We start from the raw sequence: 25,708 nt of genomic DNA, 5'->3' as shown, positions 1-25,708 counted from the left end.
GTCCATTAGAATGGATGGAGACCCATGTACTTCCTCTTCACATCCTCAGAATGTGAATATGTTGAGGAGCAGAAAAGGAATTATTTATTGGTTTTTCTTCTTCAATAACATACGTTTCTTGATCTTGCATTAAGTATATGTTGACAGAAACATTATTGTAATTATTGAGGCACAATCCTGATGAATTATGTGTCTATCGAAGACATTCTTCATGTGTATTCAATTAACCCATATGACAGAAACTAGGGCAGGGTGTCAAAGTGGCATTTGAGAATTTACAGTTAAACTTAATTTGCATACGCCAGGATTCAGTTTACCGAAAAAGAGTGATGGGTGAAGTCATATTAGAGTAAATATCATTAAGGAGACATGTTCATAGTGATCTATGTCTGCAAATCAAAGTGGATGTACATTGCAGCTGGGTTGGGGGGGGTGCTTTTTGTTGTTTGTTTTTCATTTAGTGAGTAATGTGAGTAATCAACAAAGATAAAGCTAAACAGAAAATATTTTTTCTGATGGATACTCACAAAACAGCTACTCTAACATACATCAGTAATGTGTATAGTATTAAAAGTTTCACGGGGTGCCTGGGTAGCTCAGTCGGTTAAGCGTCTATCTTCGGCTCAGGTCTTGATCTCACTGCTCATGGGTTTGAGCCCCGCGTCGGGCTCTGTGCTGACAGCTCAGAGCCTGGAACCTGCTTCAGATTCTGTATCTCCCTCTCTCTCTGCCCCTCCCCCACTTGCACTCTATCTTTCTCTCTCTCTCAAAAATGAATAAATGTTAAAAAAATTCAAAAAACTTTCAGAAAGCAGAGATGGAGAGAATCTAAATTCAGGTATAGAAGAACTCTTCCTAATCTTTCTCTTGGAACCATCAAGATGCTGTTATTACCTCCCTCCTCCCCCTTTCCAAACTCTTCAGTTACCGTTTATCGAAAAATGGATGACATAAACTGCAAGTCATCCCAAAGCAATGTGCAAATTGGCATTGAATTGGCATTGAAGTTTCTAAGAGACGCTATTGTAGCTGAATGTTGTGGCATAAACATCCTGGGGACTGTACTAAAAAACAATGACTTTAATGTTTAAATCAAGTGGACTAACTTTTAGTTATGGTAATTATACTTTTGTTAAGTCTTATAAATTTTTCTGTTTTTAGATACACACACTAAAACATTATAGATGAATTTATGTAATATGTAGTATATGCTTCAGAATAATCCACGGGAGAAAGTGGAAGGTACAGATGAAACAAGATTGGACATGAATCAATAATTGTTAAAATGGGGTGGTAGATACAGACTTATTACACTTTTCTCTCTACTTCTATGTATGTTTTAGATTTTCTCGATATATTTTTTAACATATGAATGAATGAATGATGTAGGGACTAGAGTCCTACTTTCTATCCTTCGTGCATTAAAGACACACAGGGAACGTCTTTCCTATTTTGCTCTTATATATTAGAATATGCACTTGCATTTAGTGTTCCTGTTAACAAAAGACAGGATAAAGGTTTATTAGCTTTCCTTAAATATTTATTCTTCTGTTAGGAACTGTTAACATAATATAAAACAATTAAGACTTAGGGTCATCATCTGTAGAATGATGGAACAAAATATTTAAGTTGCCTTGAAGCACCTCAGTTTAAGCATATGCAGCAGTAGACATCAAAGTATTTTGTATCAGCATGTCTGTATTTCTCCCCACCACCTTAGTTCAACTACTTTACCACCCCAAGTTTCTTGCCCTAATTATCTAACAGTAAATGAATAAGGAAATGTGCTTTCTTTTCATTGATGAGTGCAAAGAGTGTTTGTTTTTCTTTTTTGACAATTTGTGTGGCAAAGAGAGATGTTCAGTTTGTTAATCTGAGTGATGTTTGGAAAAGAATAACCCATCTACCACAAGATCTGCCAGAGTGGCAGATCAGTAGTTGTCTAGTGAGAGGAGAAGCAAAAATACTACTCCACTGCTGATCAGAGTGTCACCGTAGGGAATGCAGATCACCAGTTTCCCACCATAACAAGTGGGTGGGACAGTCTTAAGTACTGAATGGTTTCTTTAAAGATGTTAGTTCTCTTTGCATCCCTGTCTCATTTCTAAAATGGTGCTGATTCATCTCATTTCTGCCTTTATATGGTTTTATGATTTCTATTTTTTTAAAGCTTATTTATTTTTGAGAGGTGGAGGAAGGGGCAGAGAGAAAGGGAGAGAATCCCAAGCAGGCTCCAGTCTTTCAGCACAGATCACAGCATGGAGCTCGATCTCACAAACCATGAGATAATTATTTATGGAGAAATCAAGAGTCGGATGCTTAACCAACTGAGCCACCCAGGCGCCCCTGATTTTTACTATTTTTTTAAATAACACTACTAAAATCAGGGTAAAATGCAGAAACAAAAACATGGTGGTGAGTATCATACACCATCTATCTCTAGAAGGAAGCATTATATGCCGGGTGAGAACATAGTCTTATCCTATTTCCCAGCCAATTGTGAATTCTGATTCAGTTAGTTTTGAGAAATGGAATTGGGAGACTTTGAACAAAACCTTCAATAATTACCAATAAATGAGTTCCTGGCCCAAAAGTATTAGCACAAATCTTTTTGCAGTATCTAGTTTCAAGGCAAGAGGAGAGGTAAAATTTAATATTTCACATGGCATTATATTCCAAATGAGCTGTGTCAGACTGACAGGCTCTCAGGACAGATGATGGTTTCTGGATGTAAATTTACTTTTATTTTTTTCCCACCAATTATAAATCATGATTTTTTTAAAACCTAGGCATTTAAATGGAAATATTTATCCATAGTTGTATGCACAGGAACTTTTCCTGAATGGCTTGTTGTTGTTGTTTTTTAATTTATTTTTTTTATTATTTTAAATTAAAAAAAAATTTGTTATTTATATCTGAGAGAGAGAGAGACAGCATGAGCAGGAGAGGGTCAGAGAGAGAGGGAGACACAGAATCTGAAGCAGGCTCAGGCTCTGAGCTAGCTCAGCACAGAGCCCAATGCAGGACTCGAACCCATGAACCATGAGATCATGACCTGAGCTGAAGTTGGACGCATCCCAGAATGTGCCCCAGAATGGCTTGTCTTAATTGATACTGCTACTTTATTTATAATGATTTTTTATCAAAATATGCTTTGTTTAGAATGTTTAATTAGTTGGTGCATTTTGGTAAAATAGGATATAACTCAGTTTCCATTTTCCTATAGGACCCTGAAGTTGTGATACATTACAATTACAAGAGAACATTCTGGAAAATAAAGTTAGGTGCCTTTTCTTTGGCAAATCAGAGATTTTTAGAGAAAATTTTTTTGAAAATTTGAGATACTGAACATTTATCATATTTTGTTGGCTCCATGTTCTACTCTATTACTTCTTCAAGACAGGTCTTCCTTCACTCTCACTGTCCACCCTAAAACCTCTTGTATGCAACTTCTTTTTATAGCTGCAGAACATTGGCCCCTCTCAGTACCGTTTTATTTGAACAAAAACCAATTAATTTTTTTTTTTTTTTTTTTTTTTTTGTTCAGGAGTCAGACGGCCAGGGCTGCCCCTTCTGTCGCTGTGAAATAAAAGGAACAGAGCCCATCATCGTCGACCCCTTTGATCCAAGGGATGAAGGTTCCAGATGCTGTAGCATCATTGACCCCTTTGGAGTGCCGATGCTGGACCTGGATGATGATGATGACCGAGAGGAGTCTTTGATGATGAATCGTTTGGCAAATGTTCGAAAGGTAAAATTATAAAACACAGGTTTAATCAGGGTGGTGTGTGGACATGAAAAAGGAATGATGCTGTCTCAAAAGGGCTATGTCTGAGTGTTTTGGGGCCTGGGAGAGAAACATGGAAGAATCAAAAGAAAGGTGAAGACCTAAGTAATGTTGATAGGCTGATGAAATCATAGACAAAGAACTAGAGTCTACTCAAAGTTCTCTTGCTGGTTTTACACTTAAAAATGAAAAATGGTGAGAGCTTTCATATAGAATACAACATCATCTAAGATTGGCAGAAGCAGTCCTGTGAAGAAAAAACTAAGAAAAATTAAGAAAACTAAGAAAATATAAAAATTGGAAATGATGAAACTGATTACAAATAGTCTGTTAAAATCTAAAAGAAGTATCTGAGCAGGAGAGCCAGCCTTCCATTTGGCTACTAAGAAGTCACATAAAATTTACCTTTGTGAATTTACCATAGTGTGGGGTCTGCTTATCAAAATTGCTGACTCAGAAAATGGACTTTCTGAATTGAGATTGTATCCTACTGCCCACTTGGAGTAAGTAAACCCACCAGAAACTAGTCACTGAACCAGCAAGCCAACTGAATAATTTACAAGCCAGAAATATAATGATTAAGAGAGCTGGCCTCTCAGATATCAGGCTATTTTCTGTACAGAAAGATATGTGAAATTCATATTGCACTTAGATGTTTTGTGGTCTCAAAATCAGATAAATGGCAATGAGTGGTATCAAAGAAACTGTAAACAAAATGTGAAGGTGTCCCCTCCTGCCCTTCCTCCTGACTCTTGGTAGACAGGGCTAATCAATCATGGCACTCATCCCTACTGAGGTCAAACGTGGCCTACGGGGCCTTATAGAGCCTCCACTGCAGTTCATTAGGATTTGGCAGGTAACATGAGTCCTATTTGCCATCTAGTTGGAGTGATAATAATGTGTAATGGCATCCGATCATTTGCATCTGTCTCCATGGTACGGAAACACTTGGTGCAGGAACAGATGAAGCATTTGTTTGGATTTCTCCTTCCTTAAGGCATCAAAGTTTATCTCCTGGCTTCCCCTGTTTTCTACATTTCAATGTTCCATGCTTGACAAAGACATATACCTGTGGGATTTCTCACATGTGTGGGTATGTTACCATCACCAACATGGCTACTTTGACATTTTTGGTTTGATTATGCTTTTTATTCTTCATATCATTAATTTTCATAAATGTTATAATTTAACTCTCAGAAAAACTACTCTTGTTCTACCGTTTAATCCTGACAACTAAGTTTTGAAGGATACAATCTCTTTGACCCTAGAGATAGAAGAAAGGAAGTAGTTATTCCTCAGTATTTTTTTATATGAGCAAAGATTTTTCACATATTTTATTCTCTCAACAACTTGGAGAGGTAAATATTCTCGTTTCAGATAAGAAAATGAGGCTCTGACTACACATGTGACTTGGCTACATTAGTAAGTTGTAGAGACTAGATTCTAACTTATATTTTCTGGATAACAATACAGTGGTGTATCACAAACCACATCTGTAGCTCTCGCCCATGCAGAATTATGAAATGGTTTCTACTAAGCCAGATTATAAAGTGTATTACTAGAATATTTATCATACAGATTATTAATTTTAATTAATGGTGGTAATAAAATAGTAACATTCATGATTTCAGTGACAGAACACTGTCCTGGGTTCTTGATCTCTTTCAGTCATCACTGCAACCCAGTAGAGAAGCCATGGTTACTGTCCTGTTTTACTAAAGCTAAGGAATAAAGGGGCGAAATAGCTTGCCTGAGGTCCTAGTACCACTCTATAACAGAACCAATACTCTATTCCAGACCTTCCTAACTTCAAAAATCCAGTTTGGAGCCATCCTGCAGCATACCTCTTTTGCCCTCTTTGGAACATGTCACACACATTGTACTTGACAGAATGTAACTAATTGTCCTCTGAAGGTCTTTTCAGTTCTATAATATAATGACATCATGAATAATTTTGAACTCCCAATAGAATTTTAACCAAAAATTAAAAATAATTTGAATTTTATCTCTTGATAAAAACATAAAATTATGAAAATAAAAATATTTATGTCCTATAAAAATATTTATACCCACACTAATCTAATGGGTCACCAAAAACCCAAGCAAATTTAGGTAAGACCTGTTAATTGATCTATAATGACTATTAAATCTGTTTTCTATTATACTAACCATATGTGGCTATTTAAATGTAAATTTAAAATAATTAACATTTAATAAAATGTTCCTCAGTCACACTGAACATATTTTTTTTTTAGACAGAGAGAGAGACCACTTCTAAGGGAGAGGGGCAGAGAGAGAGAGAAAGAATGAGAGAGAGAGAATTCCAAGCAGGGTCAAGCCTGAGGCAGGGCTCCATCCCACAACCATGGGATAATGACCTGAGCCAAAATCAAGAGTCAGACCCGCAACCAACTGACATACATAGGTGCCCCTTGAACATATATTAAATGCTCAGTGGCCACTTGGGTCTAGTGGCTACCATAGTGAACTGTATAGATATAGAACTTTTTCTATAGGTATTGAAACATGTATTGAAATAAATATTGAAATAAATAAATATCAGTTCTCCAATAGATATTCTATTGGACAGAGCTTTCTTAGATCGTCCCAGTAAGCTCTTATTGGAAAAAGCTAGGTCTTGGTGCAAAAGATCTTTCCTTTTAACTTAATAACCTAATGGTCTTAGCTTGGCTTGTATATTTGACAGTGATCTAGTACATAAATCAGCAAGCTATGAGTTTATAAGTACATACTTTTTTTTTTTTTTTTTTGCTTCTTGGCTTGCAAAGCTTAAAATATTTACTATCTAGCCCTTTAAGAAAAAGATTGCATTCCCCAGGTCTAGCACGCAGTTAGCACATAAAGAATAGGGAATGACCAAAAAGTATTTAATCAACATATAACAGCTCAAGTAGTTCAAGTGACCTAGGAGGTAATGTTTCCTAGCTAGGAAAAAGACATTTCACTTTTCTTTACTAAGTGGGTTTTCTTCTTCCAGTGATTGGTGTCAGGGAGGAAGGGTGGGATCTTAAGAGTAATTCTTTCAAGAACTTTGTATACTTTAACTGCTCACTGGGAAGCAGTAGCTGCCCTCTATGAGTTTAGGCAAAGTTGCAGTCTTGGTCTATTTCCCATTGAATTAAGTTGAAATTTAAGCCTTGCTTCAGTAGGGGCTCTGACAACCGCAGGAATCACTGCTGATGTAAAATGAGAGGCAGAATATTCAAAGGTGCCTCTCACGGTTTCCCCAAGACTGGGCATGGTGTTCTCCCTGGGCACCCTGGTGAGCTTTCTGTCAAGGGAATTGAGAGGTTTTTACATTGATCTTCTCTTTAGTTCACCAAGAAGAGAATGCTGGTCTCAGACATTGTTGCAGAAGTGCCCTTTCAGTGGCTTTTTTGTCAGTTTAATAAAGCTCCACTACAGTGTTATTTCTCTACTTTCCTTTGACAGTTGTTAGATATTAGAGGAATTTAAACAACTCATAATTATTTGTTTTTAAGTTGAGATATCATATTTCAAGCAAATGTCTTCATGTACACTTATCTGCCTCTAGTCAATTAAACAGATTGTAAGTTCTATAGTATTTCATAAATCGCTGCCACTTAACTTTCAGTAAAACCTAGATTTTAGTGTAGATAAAAGCATCAGTTCTTTCTAATTGGGAAACACATTGCCATGACATTATGTTCTCATAATGCTTTACATGTTCTTCTGTTTCTGGAGTTACACTAAATTGTTATGTTTTACCTAGAGGACTGCATTACCCATTAGACTGTTCGTTCTTAAGGCTGGTGTCAAAGTCTTCTGTATTGTCTGTTTCCTGGTGCCTAAGTACATGCAGTAAATATTTATTAAATGAAATAACCAATGTACATGCATGTTCTCATGTTCTGTGAAATCAGTGACCTGATGTTATACATCTTTCTTTGTTCAAAACTGAAGACTGAATATAAATGTATAAAATAGCAACTTATAGGTTCAAAAGATAGGTTCTATCTTACATCTGAGGTTATAAACAAATATCACACTGTCATTTTGACACAGTAGCACTTCTACCTGAATTTTCTTCCTTTCTGTGTTTTCAGTCATTGTGTTGCCTCATTCACTCACTCACTCTTTCATTCATTCATTCATTTGTAAACTTCATTCTCTCAATTCCAAGAGTGACTGTAAGTCATTGTGCATTTCAGAATGATTCTGTTCACTTCTATCTGCTATTTCAGTACTCATCTTTCTCCTGTTCATGAGCATGTTGTTGACTGTATTTTGAAATAATTTTTGCCCATCTTAAGCATATTGCATTCTTTAAATTAGTAATGCTTCTATCATAGCATGGAGGACGAAGCTGTTTGTATATTCCTATTACCATGGTGATATCCTGTAGCTGGAGTTTATAAATAGTAGCGTACTGAACATATAGAATATGTTTTTATTGTTTCTTTTATAAAAATATTAATGCTAATGTTGCAGAAGTAAACTGAATGTATAATTCTACAATATAGCATATTGGTTACCATGCTAGAAATAGTCTATTTTATAATTTTAACTTCAAGATGGTTTTTTTGCTTGAAATTGTACCACTGCCTGAGTTCTCAAGCTGTCAGAATGAGGATAATTGGATCTGAGCGAGTCCTCAGAGGAAGTCTAGGGTGTGATTGGGGAGATCATGTCCTCCTCTCTGACTTCAGTCAGATCAGAGCTAAGAAAGGTGTCGATTGCCAGTCAGAGTTTTGTTTCATTTGTCAAGGATATAAGGAATCTTAACAGCTCCTCAGCAATTATGTTGGTAGAACGTATTTTTCACCAAATACGTAAAATAAATAAAGGTTTGCACTTAACATGAAAATGTTGACAGACTGAGCTAGTATATGAACTGAGATTAATTCCTTTGGTCTTAAATGTTATATTTTCTTGAAACCATATTTAAAATTTTAATGAATGGCCAGAGAAATACAGGTATGACCAGAGATCAAGGGGATTATCATTCTTTTATACTTTTTTTATACATTCTCCTGATGTTGCCCTCGTCAGTTAAAATACATATTACTAATTAAAAACTTCATTTTTTATTATTACCTAATTCATGCTTTTCCTGATCATAATGTGTAAGGAAAAGACCCAAGTATTCCTGATCCTGAGGAAAGAGTTCAGGTGTAGGGTTTAGTGTTTTTAGGAAAATGTTGCTTATTTAATATGACTTTGATTCCAATGGAAGGGCTCAGGTCCATGTTGGAGAGTAGAAAAGCCAAAAATTACAAAAAAAGTGAATTACAAAAATGACAGTAGACATTCAAAATATAGGACGTGGCTCTCAACTACAGGCAGTTCTGCCTCGTAAAGGTATAAAGAAATATGTGAGGAAGTTTTTGGTTTTCACAGTGACTGAGGGTGGGAGAAATCTGTGGCAGTTAGTGGCCAGAGACATGAGACATTCTGCAACCCATGGAACAGTCCCACCCAAGAATTATGATCACATGCCAGCAGCCCTCACGCCTCCCTCCATGCAATGCAGGTGGTCATAGCTGATAGTAAGCAATCCAAAGTCACAGGTTCGTTATTTGCTATTTAATTACATTCTGTTCACTGATTTTCTTAAAGCTCTTCATGCAAAATAGTGGCATTTTTTTTTATTAGTATGTGATTAACAAAGGGGAAAACCTGCCTTGTGCAAGTGCTGTATGCTGTTATTGGTGACTGCAAAGACGTCACCTTAAAAATGGTTTGAATCAGGGGCACCTAGGTGGCTTAGTCGGTTGGGCGTCCGACTTTCGCTTAGGTCATGATCTCTCGGTTCGTGGGTTCGAGCCCCGCGTCAGGCTCTGTGCTGACAGCCAGCTCAGAGCCTGGAGCCTGTTTCAGTCTGTGACTCCCTCTCTCTCTGACCCTCCCCTGCTTACACTGTCTCTCTCTCTCTCCTAGAAATAAATAAAAACTTTAAAAAAAAAATGGTTTGAATCATTAGTAGTTAAGGAGAAGCAAGCACTTGAACAAGAGTGTACTGTACTTGGTTTGAGTCCGGCTCCTATGAGACTGCACACTCCCAGAGCCCGGAGGCTGAGCCTCGCTCTTCCAGTGCTTGCCCTTCTTTTCCTTCCCGGAGACTTGTATAGTGCCTACCACATAGTACACCACTGAGAAAGGTTTGTTTGGTTTTGTTTTGTTGTTTTGTTTTGTTTTTAATATAATTTATTGTCAAATTGGCTAATATACAGTGTGTAAAGTGTGCTCTTGGTTTTTGGGGTAGATTCCCGTGGTTCATTGCTTACATACAACACCCAGCGCTCATTGCAACAAGTGCCGTCCTCAGTGCCCATCACCCATTTTCCCCTCTCCCCCACCGCCCCACCCCACCCCTGTCCATCCTCAGTTTGTTCGCTGTATTTGAGTCTCTTATGGTTTGCCTCCCTCCCTCTCTGTTTGTTACTATTGTTTTCCCCTTCCCTTTCCCCCCATGGTCTTCTGTTAAGTTTCTCAAGATCCACATATGAGTGAAAACATATGACATCTGCCCTTCTCTGACTGACTTATTTCACTTAGCATAATACCTTCCAGTTCCATCCATGTTGCTGAAAATGGCATAATTTCATGTTTTGTTTTGTTTTGAACGGAATGCTCAGTTGTGACACTGAAGAACAGTGCTGGTCTTAAGGTCCCTGGAGTCTACCAACCTGGTTTATCTTCTACTTAATATCTTTTGTGCCTTGATTGGTTATTTAATCCTCTGTGTCTCCATGGTCTTGTCTCTGAAACCTTACCTCTATCTCTTAGGGTTGAAATTAAATGAGTTAATATATATAAAACCATTGGAACAGTGCTGGTACATAATAAATGTTAAATATTAGTTGTAATAAACATTATTTTTATATACTGTTATTTGAGGCTCCTCAGATACTGCTGTGCTTCTGAAAATTAAATATCAGTATATTTGAGATGTCTATGGAGGTTTTTTTTCCTTTTAGATACTGTTAGCTTTCATTATTTAGAAAGAACTAGACACCAAAAACTGTTGGTTTGGCAAGCAGCTGGTCGTATTTCTTTATTAATATCTACATAGTTATGATTTCACTGCATGGCCACGTTAAAATAATTTATTATTTTATTCTTTAACTCAAAGAAAATGCAAAGTTGCCAACATGTCAGCTGAAGTGCTATTTTAAGCACTAAATAATTTAGAGAAGCTTACAGTAGTCTTGTTTTCCACATAAGTAAATTGAAATAATTAAGTAGCCTCTAAAGTATAGTGAAGAACCACAGTAACTAAATAGTAATTGCTTGTTGTTTAAACCAGCTGTACTTGGTATTTTGCAAGCAATATAGGTTTCATATGAGGACATTTTTCAGTGACTGAAGTTTATTCTTTAATCCCCAGAATGGTCTTGTTTCTCAGCCATTTTTATGGAAATATTTCTGAATTATACGTCACCCTTCCCTGACTTTTCAAAATTGGTTATGCAGCTGAGTGAATCCAAGGGCATGAGAAGCCACGACAATCAGCATGACATACTTCTCAAAGCTTACGTTTGCTACGAGATTTCAGGAGTGGTTGCACGAAGAGAGGGGGTCCATAAATTTAAATTAAAATGACATATATATTTGGATCAGGATGCAAAATTCATATAAATGTTTAAAGTAAAATAGAAACTTCAAAGAGATTTCTGGGTTATGGAGGCTGGTCACAAGCCAGGGGATTATGTCCTCAGAACGGGTACTTCAGGGGGAAGCAGCATAGCTAAGTGTAGTTAACAGTGTTTAACATTTCAGTGGACAGTCTTTGGGGTTATTCCACTTGTGAGGCTGTTTGTACTTCTTTCAAGTTCAAAATTATCAACCACCTCCCTGCCAAACCTCCTCCTCCACTCAATACTTCTGTTCTTCCCTGCTTCTAATTCATTGTATCTAAAAACATCTGGAAGTTACTAGTGGAATGTAAGCAACAATAATAATTCAAAGTATTGAACATCATTTTATATACAAATCTAATATCTGTCTTAATTAGGGAACAAGGTGCCTACATTATATTTTACAGGAAGAAATGCAGCAGAATTGTCCCCTCTTTAGCGGACTTTGTTTTTGTTTTGTTTGTTTTTTGGGGGTTTTTTTGGCTTTTTGTTTTGTTTTGCTTCTATATTTTAAGACTTTTAGAGTGGTTTTAGATTCACAGCGAAATTGAGGGTATCATAGATATTTCTCATGTATCCCCTGTCCCCATACATATGTAGCTTCTTCCCCCATTTTCTTCAGCCACCATCAGGGTGGTACATTTGTTACAATTGATACATCACTGTCACCCAGAGTCCATGGTTTTCATTAGCTTTCACTTGTGTTATACATTCTATGGATTTGGACAAATGTATAATGGCACATATCCACTGTAATATTATAATGCAGAGTATTTTCACTGCCCCCCAAATCCTCTGCTCTACTTTTTCTAGAATGTCATGTAGCTGCAATCATATACTATGTATGTAGCCTTCTCAGATTAGTTTCTTTCACTTAGTAATATGTATTTAGAGTAAGTCTAGTTTCCTAAGACCACCAACTGTCTTCCAAAGTGGTTGTAAAATTTTTTATTTACACCAGCAATGAATAAGAGTTTTTATTGCTTCACATCCTCACCTCCATTTAGTATTGTGATGTTCTTCATTTGTGCCATCAAAGACCTATATAGTGGTATCTCAGTGCTTTAATTTACATTTCCCTAAAGACCTCTGATGTGGGGCATCTTTTCATTTATGTTTATTTGGCATCAGTTTATCTTTGGTGAGGTATCCTTGAAGGTATCTGGCCCCCTTTTAATCTAATTATTTTCTTATTGCTGGGTTTTAAGAGGAGTTTTTTTTGTATATTTTGGGCAACAGTCCTTTACAGATGTGTCTTTTCAAAATATGGTTCTCTAGTTTGTAGTTTGTCTTTTTATTCTCCTGATAGTTTCTTTTCCAGAGCAGAAAACTTTAATTTTAATGATGTCCAACTTATCAGTTATTTCTCTCATGAATCTTGCCTTTGGTGTTGTATCTAGAAAGTGATTACCAAACCCAAGCTCATCTCTATTTCTCTTATTTATCTTCTAGAGGATTTATAATTTCGCATTTTACATTAAGATTTGTAATCTGTTTTAATTGTACAGGTACGAGGTCTGTGTCTAGCGTTTTGTTTTGTTTTTTTAACTTGCACATGGGTGTCCATTTGATTCAGCACCATGTGTTGAAAAGACCGTCTTTGCTCAATTGTAGTACCTTTGCTCTTTTGTCACAAATTAGTGAACTGTTTCCTTGTGGGTCTGTTTCTAGGCTCCTGATTACGGTCCACTGAAGTATTTGGCTATTCTTTTGACAGTTCCACATCTTGATTACTGTAGCTTTATAAATGTTGAAGGCACTCCAACTTTGTTCTTCTTCAATGTCATATGGGTTTATTTGTGGTCTTTTGTCTCAGTTTAAACTTTAGAATAGTTCGATATGAACAAAATGACTTGCTGAAATTTTGATTGGAATTACATTGAATATGTAGATCAAATTGGGAGGACTTTTCTTTTTTATTCTCAGTTTCTCCCTAAATTCCTACAGATTAAAGCTCCCAGAAGTGTGACTGTGGACTGTATGTGGGTGTGATAGTGTTTTTGTAATGGATACCTTCTGAATAATATTCTGCATAGGCTATTATTTAAAAGACTTTAGATTGTATGTTCACAAATTAATATGAGAAAAGAACCAAAAAGATAGTTAGCAGCAAGGAAAATATCCTTAAGATATTATATTTTAATGATAAAAGTCTTATCAGTGTCCTTCATTAATTTTCATGCATTTAGAGAAAAATGTTGACCTTCTAAGAGTCCTTCTCATCTTCCATATAATACGTGTATCTACCTTGTTCAGATATGAAAATTCATTAAGTAAAAATCTTGTTAGAAATATTATAAAATTGACTTTGATTATCTCTGGGATTGTCAGTACGCTCATCTTATTAGTAATTGGAGAGGTTTCTCTTGTCCTGTTTTTAATAATAGCCTGGCTGGGTTTGAAGTTTCTTACCAAATGTTTGCCATTTCCATAATAATGGGTCTGATTAAAGGTTTTATAAAATCGCTCTTTAAAAGGTGTGGATAAAATGAAGAGTGACTAAAATAGAATCAGTCCCCGATTATTATTGGTAATTGCTGAGCGTGCTGAAATGGGCTTTTGACTACTTTACTTCTCAGGCCTCTTCTCTCAGGATTTTCTGTTAAAATTGCAAATTCGGATTTCCCTATTCATTACGGTGGTCATTAGCATCCTATTCTAAGTGCTAAAGAATTCTGTAAATTTTATCAGAAAAATAAAGAATAGCATTTATTCATTTCAGGAAGCAAAAGGCTAGGAGAAATTGGTAAGTATGTAGTCATAAAAGAATCAGATGTGGTCTTTACATTTCTAGAGCACCAGGATTCCAATTTGTTAAAGACTTACTCATCACCTACCAGTATTAAAGAATTGAGGAGAAATTGTTAGTTAAACGAATATGCTGCTATGATGATAATACAGGAAGGAATTAAGGTGTTCAGCTTTTGTATTTTGAAAAGAGCTGAAATGAAAGGAGAGAATTTATTCTAAAGTTCTAAAAGCAAGTGTAATAGAAAAAGGTGAGAATTACCCAAATTCAAGATAAAGGAATGAAATTCTATGAATCAGCTGTTCTGTAATGTGAAAGTATGATTCCATCGTCCCCACTCTTGCAATTGCATTTATGTAAATGGTTGTTTTATATGGTGCATCAAGTCTGTACAGTTAATTCCATGTCCATATCCTACTTCCCGCACTCTAGGAGTTAATTTTTCCATAGCTTTCCATTTCTTTATCCCAACATAATACCGTAGCCAGATAAAAACGAAGGAGTGACAAAGAAAGGACTCCATGGAAGGCAGTGGCAGAATGGACATGAGCCTTTAAAGAATCTTTTGATTAACATGCCACCTTATTATACTAACTAGATTTTATTTATATGTTGGGAGATTAAAACCAGAAGAACAGAGGTAGAGTCTCTAACATAAAATAATTAGAAAATAAATTGGGAAAAATGTATTTACAACAATTGTAACATATAGAAAGGTTCACTTTCCTAATATATAGAGCTCATTCCAGTCAAAGAGGGTACGTAAAAGAATATAATAGATAATGACACAAAGAACATGCAAAGACTGTAACCCAAAGAAGAAATACACATTGCAAAAATTTTGCAGTTTTTTCTAATTATTAAATTAGTTCACATTGAAACATAACATGTGCCACTAAAATGCCAACTATCAAAGTAAACAAAAAATTCAAAACTAAAAATATTTTATGCTTTTGAGGTTTGTGCAGTGGTAACCATCACACATAACTGGTAGAAAAAACAAGTTGATTTTACTATCTGGGCAGCAAAAGGGCTTATGCATACTCATAAACTTTTACCTAGTTTAGTTATAAGCCTTTTATCTTATGTTCACCCAGAGGCGCCTGGGTGGCTCAGTCAGTTAAGTATCCGACTTTGGCTCAGGTCATTATCTCATGGTTTGTGGAATTGAGCCCTGCATCAGGCTCTGTGCTGACAGCTCAGAGCCTGGAGCCTGCTTCAGATTCTGTGTCTCCCTCTGTCTCTGCCCCTCCCCTGCTCACTCTCTCTCTCTCTCTCAAAAATAAACATTAAAAAAAATTTTTTTAAACATTCAGTGATTCTTCCCTTAAAAATTAAAACCTATTGGGGTGCCTGGGTGGCTCAGTTGGTTAAGCATCTGATTTCCACTCAGGTCATGATCTCACAGTTTGTGAGTTCGAGCCTCTCATCAGGCTCTGTGCTGACAGCTCGGAGCCTGGAGCCTGCTTCAGATTCTGTCTCTCTCTCTCTGCCCCCCCCCCCCCCACTCATAATCTGTCTCTGTCCCTCTCTCTCAAAAATAAATAAACATTAAAAAAAATTGTTAATCTCTTATGTTTTGTTCCCTCCCTCTTTTTATATTTTTGCTTCACTTCCCTTATGTTCATCTGTTTGGTATAATAGATTGCATTCTATCACTCCTTTATCAAAAGAATCAATACTCCTAACTGTATCATCCAAATAAAAATTGAGTGTTTAGCAGCAGCTTTTATTTCTTATTTCATTTAATTTTATTAGCCCATAAAGTCTCCACAAAATAGATTAACCTTATTTTTTAATCTACAGGTAACGATATTAACAAGTGGATGAATTGTGCAAGACTGTACGGCATTTTAAAGTTCTAGCTGAAATTTACATACTATATATATAAAATATATGTGTATGAAGGCAGATTATGTGTTTAAATATATATTTTTTTTATTGTATGGTTATTGCTTCTTATAATCAGTTAGCTTTAGAACTTTAGTTTGAGAGACAGCCCTATCTGAAATTCACATATTCCAGTCAAGTATATCCCTAGCAACAAAATACTTAACTGTTATTATTCAGGATTAAATAAATGTTTTCCTACTCTTCTACTAGAGGTTTTAGGTACACGTATTAAATCTGCATTTCTATACAGAATGGAGATGGTAGTGATTATGAGTAGGTGGTTAAGTTCGCATAGTTCACAGACTTAGAATTTAAACCTGATCCAGAGAATAAGCGCCAGGTTTATTGTATGCTGTTGCTGTTTTCCTCAATAACTCCCTTTGTCACACATCAGAAGTGGAAGATAAATGGCCTGAGTGATATTGGGTTGGGGATTAGATCTGTAGAAGACAGCAGGAAAAGAGCTGAGGGAAATGTCCCGTTGTAGACTCTATTTGGAAAATAATATTAATCCGTAGACTAAACATGACTGGCCATATACCTTTGTCACAGCTCAACTCTAGAGGCATTTGTTGTTCCTACCTTTATAGGGAGACATTCTGATACTGTAGAATCAAAGTCCTTTAAAAGACCGTTAAATATTCAAATATTATATAGAGATAGAGGTGTAATTAAAAGAGAAGTAATTTTAGATCTACATTAAATCAATCTGTGTGCTTCTCTTTATTAGTCAGATGGAAAAAAAAGAACCCACTTTCTACTCTTTACATTGCGTTGATAAATTTTGATGTCATGAATTTTTAATGTCTCATCTAAGAATTTAATTATATAGACTGAGGTGTGAAACATTGTGTTAGGTATCTTTTCTCCTCAGACTGTCAAACAGGAAGAAAAGAAAAAATGATAGTTATTCAAATAAATTAAAAGGGGCCATTTATGTAACCATCTACTAAAAATGTCTACTAAGAATGTTTACAAATGTTCATAGATAGCATGGAATTTTACCAGCAATAAAAATCAATGAAAAGTTTCAGCACTCTTAAGTACAGATTTGTTCATAGAGATAGCACAATGTTCAGTAAAGAAGAATGTATTATTATCTAAAGGGCATTATTAAATTATCTTCTCTTACATGGGGATTTTAATATAATTCAGGGGAACTCAGGAAAATAAGTTATGATGGATTTAGTCCACATAATCAGAATTATGAAATCTGTTTTGTGTCTTCACATACAAATATATCTTCCATAACATTCTTCTAACTAAGCCAACATACAGATATGTTAATGCATCAGAATGAATTCGTTTTTCAGGAAGACAGTGTATAATCACCTTGAGAGTGCAGTATGAATTGCAGTTAAGCAAGGTGTGCTTCCAGTTACATTCACAAAGCTGTTGAGGATGTGCTTATCTGGAGATATCTAAGGTTCATTGTTATTGCTGCACTTGGTATAGATGTCTGTCCTGAGGATATTTAGTATACCCTTTCAGTATCTAACAGTTCACTCATTTCACATCAAATTGATCCCTTTCTTTAACCTATTAGGAATTTGGTAACTGCTTAAATTTAGTAATTAAATCAGAAGTCAATGTCTAATAGCGATGGTAGGTCATTGGCTATATCAGAATTCTCTTTTTCAAGTATTGAGGGAAGCAGGAAGATAGTTGTGGAAGAAAAGTGCTCAGAGGAGCAGAGGTTTTATTCATAAGCAGTCTGCTATGTGTGCACCTGCAAACAACTAAAGGGATAAAGTGCTTGCATTCATATTCTCCCCGCCCCACCCTGTGTGTGTGTGCATGTGTCTGTTTGTGTAGTTTGGCATAGGAACTGTTGATAGTTTTGCTTCTTGAGTCTTTTTTGCAAAGGATAATAACCAAAGCAACAAAGCGTTTTTATCAGGTAACGGTTTTGCTAATTCTCGGAGAATATAATTTATCCTGGTGGGAATTGTGGAGAATTAGAGGTCCTGTGACATTTCCTGATCCACAATACTTTGATGTTGTGATGCACATACTTTACATCAGGAATTCTTTCTATTCTGTATATGATCATTTTTGGATCGTTTTCAATGCAGAAGCTTCAAATTCCTGACCATGTGAGACTTCCATGGCATTTTGCATAGGATTTTTAGGTTGTAAGAATCACTGGCTGCATTAAAATCAGTTTATTGTGACTACAGAGTTCCTACTTTTCTCTTCTAATTTTAGTGAGAATTCACATTTTTTTGTTATTGTTCATCACAGGTAAGAGATATAAAAAGGAATCATGAAATTGCTAAAAAGAAGAAAATGTTCTTAAAATTGTCAGGTAAAATTATGGGTAAATGTATTGACTTTTTTTTAGTTACTTGGCACCCTTGAGAGAAAGAGGCAAAGAATTAGCAGTTTAGCAATGTCATGACAATATGCAGGCATATCTGAGGTATGGTCTAGAAGATTTTGTGTAGACACTCAAATTTATCTTTAAAAAGTCTTTACAGGGGCAGCTGGGTAGCTCAGTCAGTCATGTCCGACTTCGGCTCAGGTCATGATTTCGCGATTCATGAGTTTGAGCCCCACATCGGGCTCTGTGCTGACAGCTCGGAGCCTGGAGCCTGCTTTGGATTCTGTGTCTCCCTCTCTCTCTCTGCCCCTCCCCTGCTCACACTCTGTCTCTCTCTCAAAAATAAATAAACATTAAAATTTTTTTTTTAAAAAAAGTATTTACAACGGGAACTGTAACTTCCCACTCCCTTAAGTGTAGTCTGTGCACACTGACTTCCTTGCAGAGAGTACAGCATGGACAGGGAGAGAAAAAGGGAGTAACCTTACAGCGAAGAAAATTTGACAGACAGTACCGTAGCCAGGTAATCAAGGTCAGCATCAACAGTGAGAACTCATATTGATAGTATGGACCCTTGATATGATGCTGTTAAAATCTTTGTTAACCTTCGTGGTCTTCCTTTAAAATTCCCATAACTTTAGTATAATCATGAGAAAAACACCATACAAACCCCAATTTTAGTTAATTAGCAAAAGCCTTACACAATGTACTTAAGTGTGGATATGAACAAAAATCTATCATCTCCTGTCCGATAAAGGCAGAATGGCTGAATCCTTCTTACTGTTGCTGTTCGAATTAAAACATCAAGTATTGACATTAACTGCTCTTATAAAAATGAGTGATGTTAGAGGGAAAATGGGTTAACAACAGCTTAAAACTCTAAAAATAACAACATTAGGAAACAGATGATTATCAAAGCATAGGAGGTATAAAAATCGAGCCTAGAATCCAAAAAGCTAGTAGCTTAGCCTTGAAAAGGAAACTGCCTGATATTTCATAACAATATTGTTTCCCTTGGTAAAGCGGTTTGATTAATTAGTTTGATTTTTATACCAAATTGTAATCAGGTTATGTCACATTAAAAGAAAAATCCCAAAATATGTACATATGTACAAATCAACGTACTTGCTCCTGGCTTTTTGATGCCATTTTATCCACCAGACAAAGTAGGAAACCTGTCATAGCAAAGAAAAACTTGAGGCTTTCTTTTCCATGTGAAGTCCTATGGGAGAAAACAATTGGGCTGTTTTTATTTTAAAATAAAAATAAAAATATAATAATAAAAAAATAAAAAATATTTTATTTTAAATATGCATTTTTATTTTTGAAACCCTGCTTTATTTAATTGGTTTGTAGGAAAGTAGACTATGCACTGGATACATAATTTACATGGAACAAAATGACTTCTAAATTCTAGAATGTACTTTAAATCAAAGATTTAAGAAAATTCCCTAGTACAGAAACCAAGAGCAACATGCATCACTGCATTGTGTATTTCTGGTTTCCTCATAAACTGTGGATGGGCTTCTGTGGGAGATGTTTGCATTTGATTGGTTTTAAACTATGCTTTTGCTCTTCTTTTTTCCTAGACCTTTTCTGTAATATGTAGGAGAAACTTACCCATTTATTCTTTACATAATATTGCCCTTGAGGGACAATGTGAGCTCTTTCCATCTATTAATCAGAGTAAACGGAGTTTATTTTAACAGATATTCAATGGCAGACACCTTCTCAAAACCAAAGGTCTTCATTAAGAACTGAAAGGCATACACTTTATGCATCAAATCACATCGTCTTTGTCCTTCTCTATTCTAGTGCACTGACAGGCAGAATTCACCAGTCACATCACCAGGATCGTCTCCCCTTGCACAGAGAAGAAAGCCCCACGCAGATCCTCTGCAGATCCCGCATCTAAGCCTGCCACCCGTGCCTCCTCGCCTGGACCTAATTCAGAAAGGCATAGTTCGGTCTCCCTGCGGCAGCCCCACTGGTTCACCAAAGGTAAACTCATTTTATTAGAAACACAGAAGATTTAAGTGACAATTACTGATTACTCAGGTTCCTTTGAATTCCATCACTTGTATTTCTCGTGCTCTCAATTGTTGATGAAGGACTTTGATGGGTCCCTCATTTTGTTTGTGGTGAGCCCACTATCCTCTTTTTCCTCTATTACTATAAAAAGTTGCACAATTATTCAGAGCGTATGTCCCTAATACCTCCCTGATTTGTAAAAATGCGCAGAAGAATAAATATAGTTATTCTATAAAATGGATTTTAAGAGTCATTATATGTATTAAAATAAATTGCATGCTCTTATCAAATGGTATTTTATACTCATTTTCATAGTGTCGTGACAAGAAAAATGTGACGGGAGTGTATTTGCAGAAGGGCTTAAAGATGTGATAAATTATCACCCATGTTTCAAGGTGACTCAGAAGAGGAAATTATATGTATAGTACTTTTTAATGCCTGAAGGAGTTACTTACAAAGAATTACAGTATCTGCAAAGTAATTATATTACTCTCTAATATTAAAGATATAATTCTAACTATGTTAGGTAAATCTAAGCCCACAGTTTATTTTAGTTTTGTGGGATTTTTATCTCCAAATTTGATTAGAACATATTTGCTTTATCAAATATAAGATTCAAAAACTTAATTCCATTTGGTAATCTGCTTCAGAGTCTAAAATGAGTCAGAAGCACAATATTTTAGTAGTATTTGATCTTGGTTACAGTTAAGATCAGATTAAGATTTTTAGGTTTTAAGATCAGATTAAGACTTTTTAGGATGGTATTTAGTCAGAATTTTGTAAACATAGAATTATGTAAGCACATTCCCTTTTTCTGTAATCTTTTCTAGCCATAAAAACATATCATTCATCAGATGAACCATGTAAATAAAAATAAAGCCATAAAAGGCACATAGATTCATTTCAAGTACATATATATTCATATTTCCGTAAAAGAATTAGACTGATTTTTTTCCTATTTAAGGATCCATAAAAATGCAAATTCCATAAGTAATGCTGCTCTGATATTTGTGATTTTCCTCTATTCCCATAATAACTGGTAAAAGACAAGATCAGAGCAAATTTTCCCCTTAGCAGTTGCTTTATGTGCAGTGGCAAACACAAAAACAGTGTTTTCTTGCTGTGGCAAAACCGATACTTTCAGTCTTTCAGAGATGTTAGAAATCAAGTTGCTCTTTCAAAAAGTTAAACAACAACAACTTTGATTTTTTTTATGTCCCCTAAATTGTGTAAAGGTGCAAATAAGTTAATGAATAAATATTATTTTACTCTCAACCAGTCAAAACCCTCATACAATTTTAATATCCTGCTACTTTTTCCTGTATAGTGTTTATAGTCATTAACATTCAAGTTTATGTACTCATTTTCTACAAAAAAAAGTTCTAATGGGATATATTTACATAAGATTTTCATTAATTTTTAAAAATCTCATTAATTGATGATAAAAAGAAACATTAAAAGATGACACAGGGGGAAGTTCGAACGGAAGTCTGGTAAAGAGCTGGAGGAGAGCAAACGAAGAGGGAATGGACTCTGAAACAAGGGCAGCGTTGTACCTTACGCGCAGCAGCAGGAGTGTCTCGAAGGTCGTTGTCCAGGAGCTGGGGAGAGGGTTGAGTATGCTATACTCCCGTTTCGTCAAGGATTTACATAAGCCTACAGGAGCCACTTTCAGAGAAAATAGCAGCTCTTAGTTCATTAGTTGAGGAGCTGAACTTCATCACCCACCTTGATGGCACAGCCCAGGGGGTCGACAAGAGAAGACTACACAGCAGTTCTCTGAAAGTGAAGCTACTGATATGTCTTCTGCTATATAATCAGCTTATTTTTCAGCTTATTTCTCTTACTAGGCCTTTCCCTATGACTTAGCAGTTAGTTGATCATTAAAGGCACTGTAAAGAAAACATGTCCCTGTAAAAGGTTACCAAAAGGGTAGATATTAAGAAAGCAGTCACACTTCAATTTCTCTAAAGCATAGGCTCTACCTGTCTCAGCTGTAACAAATGAAACCAGCAATATAGAAAACAGAATTAACCCTCTAGCTTGTAAGGCATAGAAATAGTAAGATTGAAGATTAACTCTAAAAAATAAAAGAGCAGAAACGCAAGAGAATAACCAGAAAGTTTCCTCATGGATGAATTCCCTGAAAAACATTCTGAGAATAAAAACAAAAGCTTGATGCAAACATAGAGGAAGTAGAAAGCATATAAAGCTTGCTGAAGAATCAATAAACTGTCCAGACTGGTTCAAAAAAAAAAAAAGATGACACAGGAATCTAATAAAACTCCATTATGGCTTAGAAAACAAAGGCAATAATAGATGAGTCTGGAAATCATGTTTCAGTGCATTGTACAACTTCTAATTTATTTATTCTTCTATTGCATCTCTTCAGTCTTCTCCTTGCATGGTGAGAAAACAAGATAAACCACTCCCCGCACCTCCTCCTCCCTTACGAGATCCTCCTCCGCCTCCGCCTGAGAGACCTCCCCCAATCCCACCTGACAATAGACTGAGTCGTCACTTCCATCATGCGGAAAGTGTGCCTTCTAGAGACCAGCCAATGCCTCTTGAAGCCTGGTGCCCTCGGGATGTGTTTGGGACTAACCAGTCGGTGGGATGTCGACTCTTAGGGGATGGCTCTCCAAAGCCTGGAATCACAGCAAGTTCAAATGTGAATGGAAGACACAGTAGAGTGGGCTCTGACCCCGTGCTTATGCGGAAGCACAGACGCCATGATTTGCCTTTAGAAGGAGCCAAGGTGAGAAATAAGCAAAGCAGAAGCTAACTAGTCTGCTCAAACACTTCAGATAAGAGGTAGTATGAAAGGTTGGGCAATGGTTTTTTTGTTTTTTGGGGTTTTTTTTGTTTTTTTTGTTTTTTTTGTTTTTTTTTGCCTTCCCTGAAGGTTTTTAATTATCTCCAAGTTATAAATAATCAGAAGCTCATTAAAACTTGAACTTAAAAGAAGTCAGGAAGAAGGTTCTAAGTAAGTATTTTAATGTAAAGAGACTAGACACTTTGCCAAAGATTTATTTCACCTTTCCTTATTTCATCTGCCAAAACTTTTTCCTGTTCACAAGTTGTTGGTGAAGAATCAGCACTATTGTTTTGTTTTGTTTTTTAAGCTGTCTAGTTCTATCTAATCTGGAAAACAGTTGAATAATCGTAGCATATCATAAATCAGTCATTGCCAAGGACAGACACCTCATGCATCCAGGTAAAATGAACTTCTCTCATACATAAAAACACTACTTCCAGTCACTCTTACAAAGCAAGCTCTTGATCCATAAAACTGAAAGACTGTCACATGTATTGAGCTCTAACTTAAAAGATATCACCACTATCATTTATATCCAGGAAAGAATTTAAGTGTACAGGAAACCAAAGAGGCAGCAGCAGAGTTTAGAATTCTTGGTAAGCCCTTGGCAGAATTGTAATATAATAGTTTCTGGTGTTTGCCTCCATGATACTTTTGACTCTGAGAGCAGATGCTTGCCATATTCCTTTAGCTGAAGGAGGCTTTGCCTCTCTTGAAGACTAATATTAAAGTAATTCCTCTCTATTGAGCTTTATTAGGACAGTAATCAGTTCCTTCAAAATAATGGTTTACAGTTAGTGAGTTAACCATACATTCAAGAGAAAACAGTGTGAAGTATGACACACATTCAACTTTGTATGTGTGTACATATGCATACGCATGCACACCTGCTCATGTGTCAAGGGTAAGTGATAATGAAAACTTTGTATACTAATATTTAACCTCAGTGATATTCTAGGGTAGCCAGGATAGGAAGAGTCCGATGTCTAGTTTGGTATTCAGAAGACAGGGGAAGAGTGGTGGGGGGTTGCCATGACTCTTTGCCAGTGACTCACCTTGGTGAGTTGAGTCTCTCATCTGTTCTAAATATGAAGATCTCTAAGAGTTTCACTGTAATCCAGACATGTACATGGAAGAAAAAATACTTATAAAAGCATTTTTGGTAATGTTCTCTGAAAAGGGAACGCTTATCATCCTCAAATGTTTATTTCCACAACCTGGAATCTGATTGGAGTGACCTGCTGGGGTTTTTTTTTTCTTTTTCATAATTCCTTTTTTTCTTTCAGCCTTTATTACTTTTGATTCATACATGATCATATTTGTCTTGAGGAGAGTGTTGGAACAGGCTCTGACATGAATTGACTAGTTATATCTCAGCAACATATTATAATTTATTTCTTGAATGAATTGTGGAGATATTTACAAGAACTATCTTAGCCAGTTCATTGAAGACCTCTTATTTCAGGGTTATTTTACATAATATGTTACATAGTTTCAGCACTAATATAAACCTGCCCCTTGTTTTTTTAATATAGTTTATTGTCAAGTTGGTTTCCATATAACATCCAGTGCTCATCTCCACAAGTGCCCTCCTCCATGGCCATCATTCCCCTGCCCCCCTCCCCCACCCCCATCAGCCCTCAGTTTGTTCTTAGCATTCAAGAGGCTCTCATGGTTTGCCTCCCTCTCCCCAACTATTTTCCCCCGTCCCGTCCTCTGTAGTCCTCTGTTAAGTTTCTCCTGTTCCACATATGAATGAAAACATATGGTATCTGTCTTTCTCTGCCTGGCTTAGTACACTTAGCATAACACCCTCAAATTCCATCCACATTGCTACACATGGCCAGATTTCGTTCTTTCTCATTGCCATATAGTATTCCACTGTATAGATAAACCACATCTTCATGATCCATTTGTCAGCTGATGAACATTTAGGCTCTTTCCATGATTTGGCTGTTGTGGAGAGTGCTGCTGTGAACATTGGGGAACATGTGCCCCGGTGCATCAGCACTCCTGTGTCCCTTGTAAACCTGCCCCTCTAAGCCCTAGAACACTGGATGTGAATTTTGTATGGAAGGTTATACTGTTTTAAATTGAGGTTATAATTTCTTAGGCTGTAGGTATGAAACATACAGGTATGAAATTTTTTTTTCTTAAATAGTTTGTTGTCAAGTTGGTTTCCATATAACACCCAGTGCTCATCCCCACAAGTGCCCTCCTCCATGCACATCTCCCCCCTCCCCCCCAACCCATCAGTCCTCAGTTTGTTCTCAGCATTCAAGAGTCTTTCATGGTTTGCCTCTCTCCCTCTCCCCCACTGTTTCCCCCCTTCTTCTCACCCTTGGTCCTCTGTTAAGTTCCTCCTAATCCTCCTATATGTGCAATCATATGGTATTTGTCTTTCTCTGCCTAACTTATTTAGCTCAGCATAACACCCTCAAGGTCCATCCATGTTGTCACACATGGCCAGATTTCATTTTTTCTC

At 36.3% G+C, this 25,708-nt stretch overlaps 1 protein-coding gene across 4 annotated transcripts in view; it reads left to right on the top strand.

The window, feature by feature from the left end:
- Positions 1-25,708, top strand: part of CBLB (Cbl proto-oncogene B) — a 222,592-nt gene that overhangs the window by 138,594 nt on the left and 58,290 nt on the right. For all 4 annotated transcript variants that reach the window (XM_039243216.1, XM_039243213.1, XM_039243214.1 and 1 more), the window contains exons 10-12: positions 3,548-3,751; positions 20,190-20,375; positions 22,798-23,163. In XM_039243216.1, the coding sequence (XP_039099147.1) occupies positions 3,548-3,751; positions 20,190-20,375; positions 22,798-23,163 (756 nt within the window). The remainder of the gene's footprint in view (positions 1-3,547; positions 3,752-20,189; positions 20,376-22,797; positions 23,164-25,708) is intronic.

Source organism: Hyaena hyaena, unplaced genomic scaffold (assembly GCF_003009895.1).
Source record: "Hyaena hyaena isolate Hyena2069 unplaced genomic scaffold, ASM300989v1 scaffold_225, whole genome shotgun sequence".
Taxonomy (NCBI): domain Eukaryota; kingdom Metazoa; phylum Chordata; class Mammalia; order Carnivora; family Hyaenidae; genus Hyaena; species Hyaena hyaena.
Note: the sequence above shows the minus strand (reverse complement) of the source record. Positions and strands in the feature narration are given on the sequence as shown.